The sequence below is a fragment of the Argiope bruennichi genome, chromosome 4 (assembly GCF_947563725.1).
Source record: "Argiope bruennichi chromosome 4, qqArgBrue1.1, whole genome shotgun sequence".
Classification (NCBI taxonomy): domain Eukaryota; kingdom Metazoa; phylum Arthropoda; class Arachnida; order Araneae; family Araneidae; genus Argiope; species Argiope bruennichi.
Window position 1 is genome coordinate 13063492 of NC_079154.1, and position 15360 is coordinate 13078851.

Here is a 15360-nt window from a genome sequence, read left to right on the forward strand (position 1 = left end):
AAAAACTTCATAATTAATGATCACATCAAAACTTTGACACTCGATTTGTTAAAGACACTGACACTTGGTTTCATATTCAAACATGCACAACTCTCATCTAAAAACTACATTCATTGGCACATTTCACATCAAATTTGATGATGTATGAATTTTTTGATATATCACAGCGCTTGCTAACATGGCAGATTCAAAGTCTCTTCGAAAAAATGACTAGTTAGATTTAGTCTAAATGATCAGTCAGATTTTAAAAAAATACATTTTTATATAAATTACTCTCCTGCCAAGTCATTATTTGGTTCATCACATTCTTGATTTCTATACGAGCAGTGTAATACCACCATCTTTGCCATGCCCTCTTGGTGTAGGATACCTGAAGCATCCATGCAGACATTCACCAAGGTCCTCCCGTCAGTCAGTCGAAGATTCTTATTTGGTAGTATCATTTCTGTCTTGTTGTTATACTTCAAATTCTATTAGAAATGTCCATCGATAGCTATATTTTCTACATCTAGTTTTGGCACTGAATTGAATGCTCGACACTTCTCCAGTGTGCGAATTGTTGAAGGACTGTGGACTTTCGATGCCGGAGAACTATCCGGCACACAACTTAGCGACAATGCATCGAACGTGAGGTCTGGTGTTTATGTCGGAAACAAGAGATGGCTTCAGATGGAAATTCCAGCTCGCATTCTGATGACCGAGACGCCTTTTGACCGAACTTCAATTCATTCCACGATGAGAGTTCGTCCACCATGAACTCTTGTATTTTATCGATGGTTGGCTCTTGAAAATCGTGATTCCATCTATAAAAAAAATGTATAATTGTAATGATCCACAGAATAAAAAACTGGAGAATGGCATGCCTTCTTTCAACATTTTTTTTCAAAGTATATTATCGCTAGAATCTGCAGATATGACTATTTACAGATCAAAACATAAAGCTTCTTTTCTCTTAGAATCAAATAAGTTTGAAAAGTAGAATGACTGTTTTTATTCAGAACTAGTCGCATTTCTCGACCAGATGTTTCACCTGAGATATTGGTTATATTTAATGTTCAGATAAGTCATTTAGATATAACTTCATGCTCATGATTACTACAAATTGTCGATATTAACGCGATGTTATTTTAATCCTCACTCACATGTTCTGTTCTTTATGTTATTATATTACATGTAAATTCCGAATTCATCTATCGTCCAATTTCGCGACATTGCAACCAATTTTTCATTTGTCTCTTAAACTACTCAGATATTAAACAGAATGTCTCTTTTTTAGCCTTAACAATGGAAGAAAATCATGCGATTAAATATTTAATGAAATAATGAAAATTGTTTAAATTTAAGGGTAAAAATGTAATCTTTGTTGGAAATTATTCAAAAAAATTGTTTTAAAAAATTATCTAAAATTTAGGAAAAATTAACACGACTATTAAATTGGCACTATTAAAAGTCATTTTTATTATTTTTTAATTAGAATTCACTTTTGTGTTCTAACAGTTTCGTAAGTCATTGCAGAAAAATGCCAAAATCTTCTCTTAATTAATTAAATTCTAATAAAATTTCAAACAAATAGCGGAGACAAGTTTTGTAGCTGTTGGCCAAACGGTCTAATGGTTAGACCATTATTAGATTTTTTTTCAGGGACTAACATCTAAAATTATGTCACCAATTAATCTTGGATTTTATTTTGAAATGGATCATTAATATCATCTAACGGTTCTATAAAATATGACAGTCAGTTTTATATCCAAATAAGTAGCTCACAAAACCTATATAAACACATGATCAATTCGAAGTTGGGTATTTGAATTTAATTTTTTAAAATTATTGTTATGGCATTTAAATTTAGGAAAAAAGTTCATTTTTTATTCTTTAGGTTGTTAGTTATTTGATTATCATCCTACTTTAGAGTTACATAAATTAATTATCGGTTTATTATAGCCTAATAAGTATAAATTAACCAAGGTCCTCTGTATATTTAGAAATTTAATGATTTCTTACTAAAATATTGCTAAAAGTAATTCTTACCTGACACCATTACACATAGAGATCAACTGTATATCTTCAGGCAAAGAATTTTCGGCTGGCCAACGAAAATTATCGAAGACAGGAATAATGTTGCATTTATTCTTCATGGCTTCAGAGATTTCCTATAAAAAATAAGAAAAAAACGTTTTATTACATTAAATAATCATAGATATATTTAAATTTAATACATTCTCATTGAAGAATGGAAGCACATAAATAAGTATTGGGAATCATGCAAAAGTTTAATATTTTGATGAATATCAATGCTTGACGCTATTCTCATAATTAAAAAATATGAACTCATAGATTTAGCAAATTGGTGAGAGGGAGGGACGATTAGAGAAAAACTTAATCTTAAGGTATGTGCGGAAATTACCAAAGAAATTACAGAATTGACCAAATTTGCACTGAAAAGAAATATTTTACCTAAAAAAATATTGAATGTGCGTCGCTAATTTATTTTTATCTTCTCATATACGTAGTATAGAGAAAGTATTGTAGTCGTCAAAACATTCGATCTAAAGATTTTGACGAAATCTCCATGTTTTAAACTTCCCGGAGTTAGAAAAACACATTTTCGGAACATTTCCGTCTGTCCGTCTGCTACAAAGATAACTCAAAAACGTTTGAGCTAGATGAATGGAATTTGGTCTATCAAAATTTTTGCAAAATTCGAAAGAACGTCTGTCAGTCCAGCTCTTCGATTATAAGTTAACACGATAACTACAATATGAAGAAAGCTATATAGATAAAATTTGGTACATAGATGAAACATTTACAATGCCATGTCTATCATGAGTAGACCGTCTGTCAGTCTGAACTTTCTGAAGCATGTAAACGTAATAATTCAAAAACGCATTAAATTAAATATATCAAATTTAATTTTATGACTATAAGAGAAGTTTTATGTCAAATGTTTGTTCTAATCGGTTGGGGAAAACAAGTCTAAAACAAAAATTTGATTTTTGTAGACTATTAACCGCATGTCAGGGGTTAATCGCCAAACAATCTTGCCAAGGAGTCTCATAAATTCTTGGTAAAATAATAGTTCCACACAAAGGCTAAATTCAAGCCAAAACCAAAATTATTTCATAAAATGCCAATGCCATCCAAGTGATTGTCTGAGATAATACCTTCATTAAGGAGTAAGCAAGAAAGTTTTAGGGAGACCACTATTGCTGTTTTTTATTGCTGATTGTTGCTATTTATCAGTAACAATAGCACATTTTAGATGGAACTTTTTCAAAGCTATGGCTGACAGCTTATAGCTCAAACTTCCATAGATTTATCATGTTCATTAGATTAGCTTTATAGATTCTACGCATATAAAAAGATTAATAAAATATATAGACGAAAATAGTAGGAAATACATAAAAACGGTCTGTATTTATGAATAAGCTGACATATTTATTTACATTCACTTACAAAGTAAATACTGAATGCATAGTTTGTTTTAGAACTTTGCTTTCATTCCAAATAAAGAATTGTTAATTTAGTTTAACTCTCCAAATAGCAGTTGTTAAATATTTTGATCAACCTCCACTCTCCTTCCCTTCTTTCATAGTTTTAGATTAAGTCTTGTTTGGAAAGAAGTCAAATAACTTCTTTAGAAAGCTTTCATTAGGATTGACTTGAAATTTTTTTCTCATTTGTTACAACTATTCAGCAATAATAGCATATTCCCTCTTAAATACCCTCAAAACTATAACTGTCTGTTTATACTCCAAACATTCACCCAGATAGAATGTTCATGACATTCGGTTTCGTATTCCTACACATATACGCAATTATAAAATATATATAAAGTTAAACTCACCTTATGAACCCAATCTTCACACTTGTCATCGTTGAGACATCGATCTAAAGCGTCGTGGGTCAAAACCAAAATGAAATTCTTCGCTCTGCTAATGCTGTCCAGAATATGGAGGTCGAATCTTCCATTTTTAAGAATGTCAACGTCCAAATACACAGAAAGACCTCGTGCCTTGAGGTAAGTATACAGTAAGCTAAAAGAAAAATAGATATAGTAAACATTTGCATGTATAAAACATTACTACACGTAATACAGAAATCGCTCTTATTACTTATTGTCGAATGGTAACAATCAAATGTAAGCAAACTATAGCACGAATTTCAGACTCTTCATTCAAAATTTATACAGCTGTATTGAATTCAACGTTTCGCTTAGGTAATTCAGGAAGTTCAAATTATTAATAGAAATATTATATAAAATATTTGCCATGGCATCATTTAAGAATATATTAAAGAAATCTAGAAATAGGCTTCAAACAGAGAGCTTAATCTAGAGCATAAATAGGCTTAGGTAATTCATGGAGGTCAAAATATTATCAAGCACTTTGGAGGGTGTTTGTCTTATTATCATAAGGAAGTTATAAAAGAAATCAAGAAATAAGCTTCAAACAGAAAGCTTAATCCAGAACAAAAATAGAGATCGACATGAGATCGTCGCCAAATGAATAATCCTATGATTTGCTTATAGAAATTGTTGTATATATCTTCCAAAAAATTATTTTACAAAAACTGTCTTCCAAAAAACAAAAAAAGATTATCTTTCTAATGATATCAGCTTCAGCTCCGTGCATTTTTTCTCTTAATTTTAGTAATATTTATATTCACTTTGATACACAATTGATTCTATATAATGATGGAACTAAAAATAATCCATTAAAACATTTAAATACGCGCCTTTTTCCAATTATTAACCCCGCAGTAAGATTTCATTTTCGCTTTCAATTTGCAATATACACATTTTTGAATTTGTTGTAAACTGATACAGCTGAAATCGTGTTTTTCATTGTGTTAAATAAAAAGGTGAACCTCTTTTAAAATTTATGCCCAATCTATATAAATAATTTAATAACATAAATGGTCTGTAATCTAGGCAAAAAATCTGATCAACAAAGGAGACTAGGGTATAAAAATGAAAACATAACTGAAAAAGCTGACGTCTATTTCTGCGAAATTTACAAATGATCTCAATATGTAAAGATGATTCATTAATTCGAAAGATTGTTTAAAACGTTGAATGTCACGCTGATTTCATATGACTTACTCGTTTGGCAACATGAGATTCTCATTATCGTTGAATGTTTAAGCGAAATATTAGTTACAACAGACAAATAAATTTTTGTAATAAGTGATGTAGCAATGATAATAATGAAAAATTTAAAAAACACTTAAAATTCACTCGAATTATGATTTTCTAGTAATCTTAGCTTCGCCGGTCACCAATGATCCCCCCCCCCCATGCATTCAACGTTTTAATATTAGCTCAAATAAATTAATTTTAAAATCAGCAAATTATAAGCACTAGAATACCTGGCTAAATGTGAACCAGAGGATCTTCTGTAACTGATGAATGCGTCGAAATCCTGGGTTTCGGAACGATTACTAGCTTCTGCCTGTGCGCTATTTGACAGATGACTTTCAACTGAAATAAAAATAAATTGATAAAATCATATTATAATAACAATATAATATGAAATAAATTATTACATTATTACAAAATCATTTCAGATTATTATAATAATATAAAAAATAATTTAATTGCAATAGAAAATGGCGTTTTTCGACATTTATTTTATAAAAACAAATTCAGATTTCTATTGAAGCACATGTGCTTCACATAAAAAATTTCTCATAAAGCTGCAGAATCACATGTGCTTCACATAAAAAATTTCTCATAATGCTGCAGAATCACAATGAATCACATGTATTCACATGAAAGCCTTGTATGAAGCTACCGCATCACAATGAGTCACATATACTTCACATAAAAATTTTGCACGATGCTGCCGTTATCACATGAAAGGGAAACGGTGTTCTGTTCTCTTTAACCGATGAAAGAAATAATTTCAATATTTTAATATTTATATTTTCCTGTTCAAAATATGAATTTTTTACGCCAACCAACTTATCCAAGGAGCAATATGAGGAATTATCTGATAATAATGCTATTGACGAACAAACGCTCTATATCAAAGGAAAAGATCTTATCTATCAGTGAATAAGGGTAGTAAGGGTGAATAAGGGAAATGAAGTTAGATAATTCATGTTCTAAATCGATGCTAAATGTTATTATCAGGTGTGTTTTTTTCTTTTTGCATCATGAGAATATCAATGATACAAAAAAGAGAGAAATTAAGATAAAAATAAACATTAAATGAAAGTATACTTTTTTTAAACAACCCTTTCGGCTGCCTCTCCAGTCCGCGACAATTTCTGTTTCTCCTCTGTTTTTCGCCGCATTAGAATAAATAAAAATAAAAAATCAAACAATTAAACATTTACAAAGCGTTTTAAACGTTTAAAAGTTTTTAAATGTAGAAGAACGCTTGAAGCGCGTTACGGCGGCCCTGCAGAATTTGAACTGCAAAAGTCACTTGAAAGCGCTAGACGCATTGGAGACGTCGAAGAGGTTAAAGCTCCTTATCTTTCAAGCATGAATTAATTGAAATTTAGCTATTCATGACATTGAAAAATATTTTCTACATTCCATACTTTTCACAACTTGCCATTAATAAGAATTAAAAATAATATTGCATAAACATGCTTCAAAGATTGAATGGTTTTTCTGAGTGATGTAACAACACATGTCCTTTAATATCTAATAGAATTTTCTTTTTACTCCAAAGCTAAATACTTAAGAGCACAAAGTATTACAAATATTTTCTCGTTTTTACATGCGTTAAGAAAATGTAAATTGTCTTCGTTATCCTCATCCCAATTAACTCTAAGTGTCCGTAAATACAGAGTGAGATACAGGATTTGAAAGTTTTTGAAATAAAATATTATCAGTCTTGTAGAAGCGGGTATAATCGTGTACAAAGGGGCATATTCATTTGAGTATAATCAAATACAAAGGGGCATAATGCTATGAATATGATCATGCAACAAAGGGGGAATAATCATATGCGTATAATCATGTACAAAGGGGGCATAATCATACACGTATAATCATGAAGGGAGTATAATCATGTGAAAGAGTAAGCAGAATTATGTTCCACTGTTCCATCATCCATTATATGTACGGATAATGGACATTATCCATTAGAGCCATGCACATCACCAATATGCATAGCTAACAAACAATGAAAATGCATACTTTAGTATAATGTATTGTTGCTAATTACTTTATGAGGTGCCATGAGTTAAAGCGGTGCTATGAATTAAAGCGGTTAGCCATAAATATCATCCCAGATTCGATTGTAGTCAAATTCTGGATGTATAGCACTAAATTTCAGCACATTTTTAATTACTCACAAAAATAACTTAACCCTTCCCAAGTAATATATAAGGCCTCTTACCTTTGGCCTTTTGAAGAATTTTCGCCCGATGTATACTGTTCGATATACCACACTCCTTTTCCAAGATTTCAGATGTGAGATATTTAATATCCTCGTAGCGCACACCACTTAACAGCATCTCGTAAGTGTACTGGCAGTACTCGGGTCCTAGTCTCTTCAAAAAGTCGTTTAATCCAGATTTGTCTATGGCCGAATAGTCTGCATGACATTTTAAGTGGTTCAGTAACCGCATGAACCTGAAAAAAATAACGAATGATTCTCTTTAGAGTTTTGGCACAAATTTATACAATTCTCGTTTTAATTTAGAAAAAAATTATGAATGGCCCTTCCGGACATTAGAAAAGTAGTAATTCTTTTCCCTCTTGATTCTAAAATAAAATTAGCAATGCTTCTTTTTCAGATTTTAGCGAATATTCATCTGGTTTCTTCTGAATTAAGAAGATAACAATGAGTGGAATACTTGGATCCCAACAAGAATTTTTTAGGTACAAGTTCCACACAAATGAAGTGAATTGTGAATTAATTATAATTTAAGTGAATTGTGAAAATATCACTTCTGAGTATAGCATATATATTCGACAATTAATTGTAAACGCATGGCAAGACAAAGCGTGGTAATTACAATTAGTTTCAAAATTATTGTCCATTTCTCACGAGAATAATAAAAAAGGACAACATCGATATCAAATTTATAGGGAGAGAATTGATATTCTCAATAATTAAATTTATCGATTTCTTGACAAAGCATCATATTTCAAAATAAATCACAATCCCCTAATGAATCAAGTCCTACGAGATTCTAAACTTTGCTTCGCTTTCGTCATTTGTAAATATTCATGTTTAACCATAGTTTTCACATGCACCGAAACTGTACATTCTCGCTTTTGTGTAAATGCGTCAGTTTTCAAAGACAGAAAAAGGCTTGATTAAAATTGGTGTTTGATTAAAATTTGACTGCTTATTTTGCCTATCTTTCTTATTCTTCCTTCTGAGTAATTTGGCGTCTTAGAAACTGTCCAAAAGAGGAAACTTTTGCGGAAGAGGAAAGATAATATATTAGAGACATATGAATGCTCATATGACTTTTTTGTCATCATTGCGCTGATAATGTAGTGACTAGAAAATAATTTATAACAAAAATGGATATTTAAAACAAGTATTTCTGTGCAGTAAGAATGCATATAATTAATTCCTGTTTAAATACTACGCATTTCAAGTTTATAAATATTTTTAGTATTCTTTATAATTTTTTCCATAATGAATCTTAGAAATATATAGAATTCTTTCAGAAAACAATGGTAAAAACATTCAGACGTTTTGTTTAGTTTGTAATGCTTATTACAACTTTTATGTAATTAACATCATTAATGCTAAAGTTGGATTAAACTCAGTCGTTATCCTACTATAATATAAGTGTCCAGGGCTCCTTTCCCCTTCCAATTTTCTAAAGCAGGATATTCTTCTATTTATTTTATTTTAATATCTCTATGAGCAGTTTTTAAGGAACAAATATTAGAGCAAATTGACATAACAAAGCATTAAATTGGGATTCTTCAGCAGGGAATTGGGTATCTTGAAATCATTGTGAATTTTCAAAAAATTACAAAATTTAAAGTTAAAAATCATTTTAAATTAAGTAGTAAAGATATTACAAAACATTTTTAACGCATTATAAATAATTAAATACAGAATTTGACAAACAAATCACTTAAGTCAATCAGCGAACTGGGGAAAAAATATCGTAATATAGTGCATATAAATAAAATTGAAAATAAATGATGCATGAAGCAACCTTAAATTATGATTATGTCTTAATTTAAATCATTTTTTTAAATACGGCACAAAGAGCTTTGGTTTCAAAACAAATGAAACGAATTCCTTGGCAATTCTGTCCGATTTTCCATAAGAAATGGAGCTCAAAACTTTGGTCAGGTTTTAAATTGCCTCACATTTACGTCAAAATTAGATCAAATCACTGTAATATAAATATTATCAAATATAAATCATATAAAAAACGGTTGATAATCAAAATATATACTACTAAATTACAAGCTATTTATATATTCTCCTACTTATATAAATGTACATTTTTAGCGTATATTATTAACAATTCTAATCACGATTTTTCTATTCTATTTCGCAATTATTTAATACATTTTATATAAATTCTTTAGCGCATATTATTAACAATTCTTTTGACGATTTTTCTATTCTATTTAGCGATTTTTTTTTACATTTTATACGCATTTTTATATTTTGTGATTAACAATTATATTTAACAATCAACATATATTTAACACTTCTATTGACATATTAGTAACATCATTACCTTTTTCTAAGAATGCCATTGTTCACACCAATACTTTCCCTGAGGGATTTCTCGTCCAGTTGAAGGAGGAGGTCTCCATCCACTTGACTGTCGAAAAACGCCTGTTTATAGCAAGAGAAGCCATTCTATAAAAAAAAAATAGAAAATTAGCTCTGAAAATGAATTGAATCAAGTTCTTTATTTATTGCAACTTTTCAGAATATATGAAATAATTTAATGGCTGGTGAAACTGGCCTTAACGTTATTTGACTGAGTTGAAATTAAAATTTTATTTTTACACCAACTGATAAAATAGTAGAGCTTCTGGGGCAGGACTGACAAAAAAATTGCTCCCTCGTGTCATTCCGAATATGTATGCTTGCTTAAGTTCATGTATGCTGTAATTGCCTCTCGGATTAAGTCAATATTTTTTAATTTATTTTCTTTGTTAAATTCGTTTAATACAGTGTAAATACAAACAAAAGATTTAATAGCTGTATTAAAAAAATAGTAGAACAAAGCAATTCGTAATGCAATATTTTCAAAAAATTAATAAAATAATGCTTAAATAAGATAGTTTATTACAGAATTGTTTAAAAAAACATTTTAAAGATTTAACAAGTGAATAAACAGATAAAATTTAAAAATTACTCTAATAATGAAAATGATTGTGTGTGCGAGCGCGCGTGTGTGTGTGTTTGCACACTATTGGTCAGACCATTTGGCACTGGAAACTATATATAACCTGGAGATTGGGAATATGTGCCTCAGAACGATTTTTTTTATTTTAATTAATATTTTAATTAATTAAAATTAAGCTGAATTTTGAAAAAATTTTCCCAATGACTTTACTTAGTAATTAAACCAGCATGGACGATTTAATAATCTATGAAAAGTACATGATACATCCTGCAATATTTAAAATTAACGTCTTTGAAAAAAAAGATTTACACTTTAAACTGGAATACAAAACATTTTTAATGCAATAATTATTTCAGAAGTTGCAAGCTAATTGATCTCCATCCGCGGTCCATGAACAGAGCACATGAAAGAAACTAAAATATTTTTTAATATCTCACAATTTGAAGGAATCATAAATATAAAGTTATATCTGATTATTTAACAGAAATTAAATAAAAAAAATTATGCCTGGCAAAAGCTGATTAGATTTCCCTCATCTGTCGAAAAAGGACTCGGTATCTTTTAGGTGTTCTTACACTAACAAGGACGACTTAAAAGTCAATGAAAATTAAGCAATGTGTTCTATAGTATTAAAGTCAAAGATTTTGAAAAGATAAGTATTAAAATTAGACCGGCATATAAAATAGTTTTTGCAATAATTTTTTCAGAAGTTTCAAATTCAAGTAAATTTAAATTTGAGTAAAGGTGCGATATAAAATTGTGATACTAAAGTGTGATATATATTTTGTATTAATTAATTAAATATTTTACAAATTAATTATTTAAAAATAATAAATAGCAGAATGATCACAATTAATTTAATAATAATAGCACAGTTAATAGAAAAATATCACACAAATATCATATTGTAAATATTTATCAATGCAAATGTATTTTGTGGTGAAAATCATTAAGACATGATTTCACAAAACATTTCATTTTTAGAATCATTGATCCTAGCAAACCAACTGGTCGTCAAAATCGTCTATTGCATTATAATATTTAATTTAAATTATACAGATTGCTAATGTTAAAGTTTTAGATTTACAAATTGTTTCAAATCAATTTTTAATATTTTGGTTTACCAGCAACTAGTAAGACTAGAGAAGAACATAAGACAGAAGAAGAATGTAAATGATTATTTCCAATCACGTTGATTTAATTATAATTAAATAAAATCATCTCTAAAATTGTAAATGTTACTCATCTGATATCTGCATGAATTACTTAATGACTTATGACTTATTTAAGGCAGCTTAATATTTACATCACATATATTATCAGTTATTGCTTACTGCAACTGAAAATAAATCGAAATGCAGCTTAAATCTAACATGCTTCGTTTAATCTCTCTCTCCCTCTCTCTGTATATATATATGCCCCCTCCTGCATATATAATATATATATATGCAGGGGGGGGCAGCTGACACAGTGAATAACAAGAATTAAGAATATATAAATTAGACAGACATTTTAAGGTTTTACAAAAATAAATTTTAAAACAAAATATAAACTTGGAAATTTAAATATATATTGCTCTTTTGGTTACTTAAAATATGTTGCTAAGACTTAAATACCGAACTTCATCATATTTTGTAAAATAATTTGGGAGAAAAATTGTTAAACTAAGTTTTCTTTTTTTTTTTAATTCAATAAAACTGGAGTGAATCTTATTGACTTGGTTTACAACAGAAGGATTTAATTAATGTCTGTAGTAATTTTTAAAATGAATAAAGAAAAATAAATTAGAACAATATATAGACTTTATTTAGTTGTATCAAAACGTTATTCTAAAACAGAAGTATGAATATTTTTCCAACAAAAAGATAGGTGCTAAAACTATCAGGCATGGTTTGATTTCTTTAAATAGTTGCATAAAATTCAATTCTCTAAAAAATTAATTTTTTGTAAACCAAGAATGCTGAAATCGGCACCTGTAATGTTTACCTACAATTTGAGGGATCAGCAAACATAATAACAACAGATAACAAAACCTTTAATAATAATAATTTCTAATTTAATAATGATTTCTAATTATATACATAATAAGAAATTTAATTCTGAAAGAGAAGTGTGAGCACATTTCCTACAAAAATATAACAGCAAAAACTTTCATATATATATTGATGTTTTTTAAATAGTTGCACATCTTCAAGTTTCCAAAAAAAAAATTAATTTTTTGTAAACCAAGAATATAAAACTCACTCTTCACAGTGATTTCATAGCTTAATTGCTTCTCTTTATAATTAATAAGAAACTATAATATTTATCAATGACAAATTATTTATCGTTCATGAAATAACATCTTTTTAAAATTCTTAAAAAATTTTTTCTTTTATGTGTGTACTACACATAAACCCATATCTCGTTTATATGACTTGTGCTTGCATTAAACTTTCAAACCATCCATGTAGACAAACGAAAAAATTTAAGTGGAAGTCAATAAACATTTTAATTCCTGAATAGTATACCATAGCTCCTAAGAATTGAAGCCAACTTTCAGTCTTACGAAGGAGAGTTGATTTGCTTAGAGGGGGGCGGATATAAAACGATATCAAGTAGAAGACAAATAACATAATTATAACTAATATGATTCTGTTGATCTCGATGCACTATTTATACCTTATTTTTCATTATTGGTATATAGTCAGTTGCGTGTAATGATGGACAGACATGCAGCCAGACATAGCAAACTTATTCATATCCATCTAATAATTTATCAAAATAGACTTATCTCAAATCATGTAATTATTATGTCAAACCTACCGGAGACCGGTAACAACAACAATAAACAAAACAAAATGTTGATATGATAGATCTTTCCCTCTTTTCATTATAAAAAGGCTTTCACTTGAACAAAATATTAAACAAATCCTTTTGGTGGAACGCCTGAAGCGTGCAAGTATATGCATTACAAAATAAGCATGCATTTAAATATACGATCATAGCTTAATCAGATTAATTAATCGCTAGAAAAAATGTTATTTAATAAAACTAAAATTGCTAATTTTTTTTTTTTTCGAAACTTAAATTCAAAGCTACGACAAAATCTATAGGCAATGAACTGCTTAGAAATACCATATAAACCGCAATTCAATTTTCATTTACCTTAAACATATGATAATATCTATAAGAAATCAAAAAGATCATTTATAATAATATTGAATGCACATTTTTTTTTGTCTCTCAGAAAACTATTGAATACTATATTAAATGCACAATTCGTTTTTTTTTTCCAGAAAACTATTGAAATATTTTTGAAAACCTATTCAGGTACAATTATTTTTCTTCTGGTACTTATGAATAAGGACTTCCTTCGGAAATTATTAGTATTCTTACTGTCTGCATTATTTTTACAAAATATATAAAGACATTTTTTTTTTATAATTAACAGTCACTTGAGAACTGAAAAAGCAATAAATATATATTTATTTTCAAATTAATATTTTTTTAATGAGCGCAAAGCAAATGCAAAAGTACCAAAAAGCAATCAATTTAATCATAACAATAATTTATATTCGGATTTTAATTAAATCTATTATTACTTTTTAATAAATCAGATTTTTTCCCCTTTTATTCTGTTCATAAGGCTTAATTTTCTAATTACATTTGTGTTCAAACTTTTTGAGATTTTTAGCTTTAACATTTAAGTTTTTGTTTTTAAAAACAATTTTTCAGGATACAAATTAAAGGGACCTTTCAAGACTTTTTATATTTTAATTTTTTCAATATATTTAATTCATAATCTATTATTATAATTTCGATGAAATATAGTAATAATGTTTTCTAAAATTCATTAATGGAATAGGAGAATCTCCTAGTATATCTAAACTAAATAAAATAAAGTGATAAATTATTTTAGTTTTGAAAACAATAAAATCACCGAAAACAAACAATAATATGGAATTTTAGAGCTTTTACAAGGAATGGGGGATAAGCCGATTAAAATAAAAGCAAATTCCGATAAAATTTATTTTTTACAAGCATAAAAAAAAAGACAAATTCCAAAAGCAAAGCTATATATACCTTTTCAATCCAGGCAGCGACATCATCTACCGACCATAAGAGTACTTGTCGTTCGTCTTCATTTGTGTGAAGTCCGTTTAGACGTCTGTATGCTTTTATAACTAAATTTACCATATGACAGATAAAAAAAGAGAAAGCCATCCAAACAAAATATGACTTCCCCAAGTCGACGTATTTTTCACAAATTGTTTTGCAGAAATCTAAATACATTGTTATTAAATTTATCCAAATATTTCAAAAAAATTTATTTTGTATTACTTCTCGAACTAGATCTCAAGGTCTGTTGTGAAGTAAGAATAATCCTAGAATAAACCAGAAAAGATGCACAGGCGACGAAGAGGAATGAAAAGGTATACGAAGGGGTTGGGTGCAATGGTCATCGCGTTAAGAAAGAAACACTATTGGTCAGTCTTTTACAAAACGTCCATATACTGTCGAATACCTATATAGGGAAGGAGGAGTCAAAAAAAGTATTTCAAAGGGATTGTTTGGGGAAGATTATCACGTGGTGAAATACTCGCTTTGGTCAACTTACCATCCCCCCCCCCGGAACGGTGATGTTGATGAGACACCTGTGAAGGGGCTTTTGACGGAGCACTCGATCTCAACGGATCATAATCTCAAACACCATATCGTTGGAAAAGCTATCAATTAGACTTCAGCTCCTGCTCTGTGAAGCAATTATATGGCTCAAATAATCTGTGGAGCCACTTCTGCCCAATACATTAAGAAGTTGCAAGTTTTCCGAAATAAACATATTGTTGATTCCCCTGGTATTCGACTATTTCGGAATTTATCAGAAGAACTTCAATTAAGTTCGAAAAAACACCCCCAGATTCGCAACAAGTTTATTCAATGTCTAACCTATGATTCTGCTATTCCCAGTTCTAGGAGAGGGTCTAGGGCTGCAATTGACAATATTTATGTTACTTTTTCCCTCTTTAAAAACATCGAGAATCAGTTCCACCATTGCCAATCTGAAGGGTTAAA

General features: G+C 29.2%; 1 protein-coding gene across 1 annotated transcript; it reads right to left on the reverse strand.

Annotated features, from left to right (window-relative positions):
- Nucleotides 1–607: 607 nt before the first annotated feature.
- LOC129966188 (NAD(+) hydrolase sarm1-like) lies at nt 608–14484 on the reverse strand. The gene is made up of 7 exons (XM_056080596.1): nt 14371–14484; nt 9685–9809; nt 7356–7591; nt 5368–5479; nt 3845–4034; nt 2029–2150; nt 608–803 (listed from the first exon to the last, which is right to left on the reverse strand). Exons 1-7 carry the CDS (start codon nt 14482–14484, stop codon nt 608–610), a joined length of 1095 nt encoding a protein of 364 aa, XP_055936571.1.
- Nucleotides 14485–15360: the final 876 nt, after the last annotated feature.

Excerpts from the sequence above, each read along its gene's own strand:
- LOC129966188 (XM_056080596.1), bottom strand. The coding sequence starts at position 14,484 with ATGGTAAATTTAGTTATAAAAGCATACAGACGTCTAAACGGACTTCAC. Across the intron at positions 9,810-14,370 it reads TCGCTGCCTGGATTGAAAAG|AATGGCTTCTCTTGCTATAA; the intron begins GTATATATAGCT and ends TTTTTTTTATAG. Across the intron at positions 2,151-3,844 it reads GTGAAGATTGGGTTCATAAG|GAAATCTCTGAAGCCATGAA; the intron begins GTGAGTTTAACT and ends TATTTTTTATAG.